The 9,503-nt window shown below is 37.4% G+C and overlaps 1 protein-coding gene across 1 annotated transcript in view; it reads left to right on the forward strand.

Moving 5' to 3' along the window:
* LOC122091018 (CAP-Gly domain-containing linker protein 1) overlaps positions 1 to 2,659 on the forward strand; it is a 3,961-nt gene extending 1,302 nt beyond the window's left edge. Inside the window, exons 5-7 of the mRNA XM_042660824.1 lie at positions 1,766 to 1,819; positions 2,096 to 2,167; positions 2,293 to 2,659. Of these exons, the coding sequence (XP_042516758.1) occupies positions 1,766 to 1,819; positions 2,096 to 2,167; positions 2,293 to 2,418 (252 nt within the window). The 3' untranslated portion in view covers positions 2,419 to 2,659. The remainder of the gene's footprint in view (positions 1 to 1,765; positions 1,820 to 2,095; positions 2,168 to 2,292) is intronic.
* Positions 2,660 to 9,503: the final 6,844 nt, after the last annotated feature.

Below are 9,503 nucleotides of genomic sequence, written 5' to 3' on the forward strand. Positions count from 1 at the left end.
GGGGTTGTAAAAACAGGTCTTTAAGGGTGAGAATTTTCTCTTAGTAGAACACTCATGTTTTTTTTTTCTCTGTTTAATGGACTGTTGTGTGTAGAGACAAGAGTCTGGAGTCATGTGAGTCTGAAACTCTTGAGGACATGATGACTTGAAATAGGAGAGTTGGCGACGTAGGGTAGGGAAGCTGGGAAGGTGGTACTTCGTATGGCTTGTTGTCATTCAATTCTTATAATTGTGTACTTTGTTTGAGCAATAATCCTTTACTTCATAAGAGAGGTGGAATTAGGAATTTTATCTAAAAAAGAATGGATAGATACATCATAAATCTACTGTACTGCTTAATTTAGGGCACGGGTCTAGTGAGAGGTCAGAGGAGATAGTGGATTGATTAGGTAGTATTTTTAGTCACCACTATGTTGGAAGCCTCATTATTAATACCAAAACAATATGGAGAGTGTAGACATGGTCCTTGTGCATGGATGACATCCAAAAATCAAGAAAGCCTGAGCCAATTTAGATGCTGGGGCCGTCTTCATGTATTGTTGAACGTAAGCCTAGAATTGTGATTAGTTATTGTGGTTCTATGGATGAAAGGTTGTTCAAGTATCCTGCTTCCCTGTATAATGCGTATTGATAACATTTTTTTATCCATGAAATTATGATTTTTATTTTTCTGGAAGGTGATGAATTGCAATGACTGGATCCTATTTCATGGAGATATCTCTATGTTGTATAACAAGAAATGATTGAGTTTGGATGCATGATGTGAAATCAGCCTGGGGGTAGAATTAAGGAGGTTGAGGTTGTTTGTATGCAAATTAGGTCTCGTTGATTAAAGTTTTCTTGGCATGGTTTTATAATGGCTTCCATTGACATTTATGTGGGTTAAGAAATATTTATGAGACACTGCCACTTGATGTCTATTCTAGTTATTCATTGAGAATGGAACTTGGATTTTACTGTCTGTGGATTTTGGATCTTGGTTTGACTTCTGTATTTACTGTTACTGGAGGGGGTTTTGCAAATTTAATATAAATGGACTTGCCTTGAGTCGAGCCATATAGAGCTTCAATGTACAGGGCTCTTGTCTAGAAGTCATCAATACATTAGTAAATTATTATGGTAGTCAAAAAAGAGAATTTGTGCATAGGTAGTTATAGGAATACTTTCTTTTTCTGGTATGATGCATTACTTTGATATACTGCAGCCTCCTCACAACTCTTTTGATTGCTATGCACATTGCTATGCACTTCCCTGTTTGATGGAGTTGCTACCCATGGGTATCCGATGATTGGCGGTTACACTTTTGTTTGGTGTGTTTTCTTTGATTCTTGGACATTGCTTGCTTGTCAGTTTTCATTGGATGAGGCAATCTCTTTTTCAAAACAGCCTTTTGTTTATTCTTGTGTGAAGTTGTTGAAGTACAGACCGTGTGTCCAAAGAGATTGGCAGTTGGATGACTTGTTCAAGTAGGTCACACTCTTTGTGTTCATGTGAATCCACTTGAGTCCTCCAAACTCATTGATACTACATGGTTGACCTTGTAAACTCTACTCTAATTAGTAACACAGAAACTAGGAGCAAGTTGCACATAAGTGAACCTCTTATTATCACGGACAGTAGATCCACAAGTAATCCTCTGTATGCGATTATGACCCATTGTTCCTTATGCTACTTGTTATTCAAGTTATTTCTCTTTGTGACATTTTCCTCCGATTTACATCTTGCATACATGGTTAGAACTTAACGAGTATCAAATGTAATGCAGGACCTTTCAGAGCTCAAGAAATCTCTCAATGTGGAAGTGGAGCAGCTTAGATCGGTAGGTCCCAATGAGTAATGTTCCTTCTACATTTGTTTGGGTCTCCTAGGTGGCTCACTCACCATGAAATCTATGGACAGACACCTAGTTCTTCCTCGTGGCAAGTCAGATGATGCTGAAATTTGGTAAACAGGTTGACCACCAGGTCCCCTGCTAATATATAAAGTTTCAGCCCAAACTGGGTTGGCCAATTTGCAGAATTTTACCTTTAAGATTTTTCCCTTTTTCATGTAGCAATTTTTAATGGAATATTGTTTCATTAATAACTGAAAATAGGAATTTAAAGAACTGAAGACCACTCTTCAACAACAACATGAGGACGTGACATCCAGTTTAAAGAATTTGGGGGTATTCCATCTTTAAGTGCTATTTCTTCCTTCCATTTTGTTTCTTTTCCTGAATCACATTTCATTTTGTTTCTATAATTAGCACATGCTAAATATATTCTACTGATTTCTTTTGAGGTTTTTCAGTTGCAGGATTTGTCAGAAGCTGCCAAGGGGGAGGCCCAAGATACACAAATAGAAGGGAACACTGAAGTTCTTGCTCCAACTCCAACCCTAAACCTAGGGGAGAACGGCAAGGAAATTTCACATTAAATTGGTATCTTGATGGACAGTTCTCATCTAAAGATGTGCGTTAATCTTGGAATTCATTTACACATATGATAGGAAGGTTGCCCATTTCCTTGGGTAATTTTCATCACTTAGAAGGCAAACTGTTGGCAAGTTAGGAGCGACATGAATGGTTGTCATGAACCCTGAGAGAGTTACATTTGAATTCTGCTTGTCTTGAAAATGAAACCTTTTGCTACTGATTTGAATGATTTTATCTTCTTTAGATTGTTGTTGTCCCCCACCCCCTCCCCTCCCTCTCTTGATTAGATTGTTTTTCTTTAGTTGAAGTCTCGCTTATGCTGGCTCGCAAAGGGGGTGGATAAGGGTTGGTGCTGAACTGTGGCCCCAAAACTTATCGTTTTCAAGCTGGGTGCTGGTGATTTGGGCTAAATATTGTCAAATTCAGAACTGAGAGGATTGGGCCGTTACCTGTTGAGGCCCAAGTTTCAACTCTTAGAAGTATTGACAAAAATATATAAGAAAAGGCTGGGCATGCTGCTAGACTACCCACCCATATGTCTGCATCTGTCTTCCCTCGTCAAATAACGCCCATGCCTGGCGGTATCTTGCCCCCATAGGTGCATGCCACCGGCTTGCGGCATGCCGAACCCATGCCCAAAATATAAATTGGGTGAAAGGTGCATGCTAGTGCGTGGGTCAATGGGAAGGAGAGTGGGAGCATCTTCAACGCATGGTGGGGTGTGGGTAACACGATCTTTCCATTCCCTGCTCTATTTGGGGGCAGGGGAATGCAAGCGGGTAGCATTCTTTCTCCCATATGAATTTTAAGGGAAAAGGTTCTTCGAATCGTGTAGAATTGGTTGCATTGGCACTTCTATGTCTATTTTTTAACTTGTCACATGAAATGACCTCGTTGCCCCTCTTATGTATAATGCTGTTTTGTTGCCTCTTATTGGTGTGCTCCTCAATGTCGCTTGTTCATAGAATCCTCTCCCAAATTTTAAAGGGAAATGTTTTCTATTAGAGAGTGGCCTATGCCGGTACTCTTTGTGTTTTTCTCTCTCTCTTCCTCTAATAGGGGTTAGAAATGTCATTTCATAGGGGGGAGGATAGAAAGAAGAGAGACATGGAAGCACTGGTATAGGCTACGCTCTCAAAAAGCAATGGCTATTGCAATTAATAATGTTGCAACAAGGTGGATTAGCCCTCTCCCGCTTTCCTACAAAGAATAAACGTGAGTAAATTCTCTCATACCAACAAGGTTAGTTGCTGTCAAAAAAAAGATAAAAGGGCAAGTGGAACTAAAGTAACAATTGGTATTATACTACCTTATACTAACAACTAGAAATCTTTTCCAACAAATAAAGTTTCCATTATTATGATTATTAATCAGAAAAAGACAAGAACCCTAAAGTATTGGAACTCCTTTTTCTCTGAAGTGCACTTGTTCCCAAGTCTATAGGTGAGAGCCAAAGTTCTTTTCACTAATTAGTTTCTGTGGGAGTGGGTCTAGGAATGTTCTAGATCCCATGGTTGCAAGCATGCGTTAAGTTTTAGACTTATTTGTATGTATATGTACCTGTGCACCAGTAACATATCTTTTGCTTTTATCTTTAAAAATTTCTTTTGTTCTTTCTGAAAATGCGCAGCACTTAAATCTTTCATGGAGTGACTAGGATTTTTCTTTTGGAGATCATACCTAAAAGGCTTGAGAAATAACTTGCTACTAAAAAACGAGAGTGAAAAGAAAGCTAAAGTGATAAAGAGATGAAGATAGGTCCCCCTCCATGTATATCTTCTTGCCTTGCTTGAAACATTAATGTGGGTTTGTATTGGTTGTGGAGTAACAATCAACCTTGTTTGCTAGTCACTGTTTTGTTTTCAGTAATTGTTTACAATTATCATCTTTGTTTCTTTTATGGGTTCTGCTTTTTGGTAATGTATATAAAACGAATTCCTATGTTTTTGCTAATTAGATCACACTCTTTCCCTTACTCTTAATTGACTTTTTAATTAGGAACTCACCTTTCCTTTTTTCTTGAAGCTGGGTCTACTATGCTTATATGAGCATGTCCTTATCTGCTTCTAGGTTTGAATGGTAGTTGCCAAATCTTGTCCAGTGTGGTGGATGATGTAACCCATGATATCCAGATCAACTAGATCCACTTGGTGAATGTATTGAAGGTTTCAATTTAAAACCTAAAGGCATTAGGTAGAGGGAGTTCTTCAAGTATATGAAGAAATCAAGGAACTCAATAAACCGATGTGAGACCATAACTCTATAATTCTTAAAATCTCACCAAATTTGATCTGAAAGACTAAACTCCGATTGTTGTTGAGTTTAAATTTGAAAGCTATTTAATTAGGTGGACACAAGACAAGACTGTAGTTGATCACCGGAGATGCATAATAAAGCCTTTTAGACATAAATCACCTCTACAATTGCCTATGATGTAAATAAGATATAATAGGATTATTGTTGTAAAACTATCATCAATAAAGAATTTGCCACTTAAACCAACATAAGCTTAAGCCATTCAATCCTATTTGTTGTGGCTCATTTCGTGTACCAGAGAAGCCTATATATCTTTTATGAACAAGGATTGATTTGATTTCCCCATCTAGCTACTGACGGTTGGGGGATAGATCCTGGTGGGGAAATTATAGATACATTTCCATATTTTGTATCTGGACTCTGGAGTACTTCACAACATTTCCTCTACAGTCTTAGGCTTTGGCATGCTCTCATGAAAGAAAATTTTCCTCCAAAACACAGGGATCTAAAATATGAAAAATGTATTTGAGGGTAGACCTTGTCACAGTGGTAAGGTAGCTTCATTGCGATCTGATAGTTATGAGTTTGAGTTATGAAACAATCTATCTGGGAAGTGGGGTGCATAAATTATGACCCTTCATAGACCCTGTAGTGACGGGAGCCTTGTGCACTGGGTAGGCCCTTTTAAGTTTTCCTTCACCCAAGTTGATCTCTTTAGGAATGATGATGTTAATTATAATTTGATTTGAATTAATAGTCAACTCTACCCACATTGTTCATGGTCTAAAATATCCTTCTCCAATCCCAATCAGAGCGTAAAATCGGATGGATGAAAGGGTTCTTTTCTCACCATGGGTGTTGAGGATAGGGTCCTATTATTATGGTCTAAACTTCAGCAATTGAGAAAAAAAAATAAATAAATAAATTAGAAAAACTGAAACTAAAGCGAACCAACCCAAGATTAAATTGGACAGAACCAATGCTTTTCTTATTGGAACGGCTTTGATTTGGCACAGTTAAGACTGGAGACCAGTTTGCCCCGACCAAAACCAGAATAAACTGATCGATTGAAACCCTTGCTAACAAGCCCTCTGATAAATGAAGATGGCCAGTCTTCTCTTTCATAGCATCACCTCCTTTATCATGGTTGTTAAATTGTTTTTATGGTAGGCAAAATATTTTGTGCATAACAGTGCATGATGCATGGTCGCATATAAAACCTTCGATTGGTACTAAAGTCTTCATTGAAATGACAAATCACCTCTTATTTAATGAATCGTCAATGCATAAAATCTTCCATACATCAATCTCTTCTTCCAATAGACAAAAGATTTTATGCACAACCAAGCACAATAAGTTCTGCTACCTGAACTGCCTGTATGAGGATCAGTGCAGCCCTTTAAGCATTTAGAGGCTTCTTTGTTTAAGAATTTATCAAATTTTGGAGCCCAAAAGGTGGTCTAAGGAGGATGGGGGCCTTAAATTTCCAACCTAACAAACGTATCTTAATTCTTAATGCGGTTATGATCATGTTTGATTCTCAAATACAAAAGAGAAATCCAATTTTGCTCTCCTTTTCCAAAAGGGCAGTGAGGCCCCTAGGCTCATGAAAGAGAGCACTCAACAATGGAAGGATTCTTTTTTTTTTTATTGGGATGGACCGGTCATTTCACCTCCTCCTAGGTGTGGGTGTAGGGCACACTGCCTTTTAGATTTTTTTTCCCTATTTTCTTTACAATGCAAGTGTGGGGAGGAATTTGCACACCACGTCAATGATTGTTTTGAAAAAAATATATTCCACATAAAGCTGTACCCTAATAATAGAGAGAAAATACAAACGGCGCTTAGTGTGCATATTCCTAGACATGCCCATCCTCACATCTCACCCATGGATTCCACACTTTCTCTCCTCATTAAAACCCATCTCTAAAAGATCCGATTTTGTGTCCTCTAATTACTGGAAAATTATACTCTAGCATGCATCGTAGCACATCCTGTCCTTAAAACTATTTCAAGGGAAATTATCATTGACAATAGCTTTAAACATGACTTTTTGGTTAATTTAAAAAAAAAAAAAAAAATTGCTCCCTAAAGTTTTAGTATTGAGGATTGAAGAAACATAATTGTTTTGAAGGATGTATCATTTTGGAAAGAGACATAATTTATCTACCCAAATGCTTACAATTTCATAGGATGGAAGAATTTCCTTCTCTACCAATCCACCATCACTGTTCCTACTTGGATATGTTTGGGAAAAAGTGTCCAATGCAGTCAGTGTATTGTCATTTTACATGAATTTATTTATTTTTAATTATTTTTTTTTCTCTCTCTCACCCCTCTCTGTAATGTGGACCTATGTGAATATTGTTTCCTACCTTGTCATTGGTGTGGTGTGGGAGATTCTCCCCACATTAGTTGCATGAGAAACCTTCTCTTTACGTTTTTAGTATTATGGGGAAAAAGATCAGCGTGGGAATTCTTTTTCCATCCTTCTCACAGAATTAACACTCTCTTTTCCTTATATCTTCCCTCTCCTCCTTTAGGTTTACTAATATTTTGGAGTAACCAGTAAGTCCCTATTGATGTAACGTGGGAGGCTGTGCCGGGAACTCTTAGGCGGTGTTTGGTTCGGTAAATCAAATGGTATATATATCGGATATGAATGTCAATCTTTTAATAGACATTCTTCTGAATTATGTTTCTTTTTGAAAAATCGTTTGATTGCCTTGAGGTAGGGGTGTCAATCGGTCGGTCCAACTCGATTTCTGTCAGGTTTGAGTCGGTTTTGGTGTGGGAAAGCTGAAACCGAAACCGAACCAATAAGGAAATTCTGGTTTCGGTTTGGTTTTGGTTTCGGTGCGATTTGGTTTCGGTTTCTTAAATCGATTTGTAACCGGGTTGGTTTTGATTTTTGGTCCAGTTTGGATTCGATTTTCCATACAAATGTATACAAAACTATGCAAATTTTGATTTTTTTAATGAATTTTGGAGTGTTTCGTTTTCTTACCAGTTTGGTTTCAGTTTCGGTCCTGGTTTTGAGCCAGTTTCGGTTTGGTTTCGGGTTCATCCGGTTTGGTTTTGGGGTTGCAATACTCCAAACCGAACCGAACCAATAAGGCTTCGATTCGGTTCGGTCCGTATTGTTATCGGTTTGGTCCGACAGGTTTTACCGGTTCGGTTTAGGAATTGACACCCCTCCTTGAGGCTAGTACATATTTCTCGCAGGTTGAGATATTGGCTTCCGTAGAGAACTTCTTTCCGCTTTCTCCTTTTATATTAGGTGGTAAAAATGTTGCTTAAATATGAGTTTAAGTGTTGAGGTAAACTCAAATTTGAAACACATTCTTTGTAATATGGTCATTAATGGGAAGTAATGTGCTCACTTATGAGGGTCAATCTAGTGGAACCAAACAGCTCCAAAAATTAAGAATTATCATTCTAAAGAATGTTATCCCAAAGATTTACCAAACCAAACACCCCTTACCCTCTTACTAGAGATGCGCCCTAGGTTTTTGGAGAAGTCTTCCATGAAATGATAAAAGAATGAGTTTTTCTTCTATCACAGTGAATGGAAATCTATATTCCCATCCATCATGGTGGTTTTAAATGCATGTTGAGATATTAGGTGGGTATTTTGGAGAATTACTAAAACCTATAAAGATTTATGAGCCTTGAGATAGAGTGGTGAACGCTGTAGCCAGACACTGGAAAATTTCTCTTTTTTATATAAGTTACAAGTCATGAATTCAAGTATTAGTATTATATCGATCAGTCAAAAAGTGAGGTTTTTAGTCAAAAAATAAGTTTTTGTCTTGTATCGGCAGATAAAATCAATCTGTATCAATATGGATATAGAAATTGACCGATACCGTCTTAGTATCATAAACTAAAACCTTTCTACAAGTTGTCCATGAATTTAATGCATATATGAGCTTTTTGATGCTTTGTTGACAAAGTTTTTTGATCCTAACTCCCAACATGCAAATTGAACACTTTGTTTTACACATTTTTAACAAATTTTCTTCCCATTAAGGTGTCAAAACAATTAGCAAAATAGCAGCTGAAAATATTAAATGAGACTAGATGAAGAGTCAGTTTATATGGTTTTCTATCTGTCTTGTTATTATTCTTAAGTGATCTCACTTGCCTGTTTAGGGCAGATTCCCTATATGAGATGTAATTAATAAGGGTCTATGTCTCTGTCATAGTATACCTCTCCCCATTGAGTGAGTTGATAGACCCAATAAATAAAAAGAGATTTAGGCAGCTCCTCTCTCTCTTTCAGACATTCATTACCCATTTACTACAATGAGTTATAGAGAAAATGAAAGCCACACCACACTACACTACCTCTCATTTATTCTGTCTCAAGATCTCAACAGGTCCACTATAATTGCATCCTCTACCACCATGAAAGCTACTTTGAAAAAGAAAGAAATATCTGGGTAAGAGAAGAAACTAGATCTGCTTTGGACTTTAGGGTTTGGAGTTTAGAATGGGATTAGTATTATTGGAATCTTGTCTTAGTAGTAATCCATCCTACCCTTGCTTTCAGGGTCCAGTAGCCAATCACCAATGGGCCTGGCCTTATTTTGATCTTTATAAGCTACATTAATCCCCTTAATTATTGTTTACTTGCATAAATGAACAAATGCAAAAAGCTTAAAGGCCCAATCAAATGCAAATTTATGTCACATTCAATAACTTCTTAAGCCAACACTCCAATCTCACTCCCTTTTTTCCTTGGTTGTTCTAGTTACTTTGGAAAAGACATGAATGCCACCTTCTCAGTTTTGATTTACTACTAAAAGTCCCCATTTGTTTCCATATA

The sequence above is a fragment of the Macadamia integrifolia genome, chromosome 10, assembly GCF_013358625.1.
Source record: "Macadamia integrifolia cultivar HAES 741 chromosome 10, SCU_Mint_v3, whole genome shotgun sequence".
Taxonomy (NCBI): Eukaryota; Viridiplantae; Streptophyta; class Magnoliopsida; order Proteales; family Proteaceae; genus Macadamia; species Macadamia integrifolia.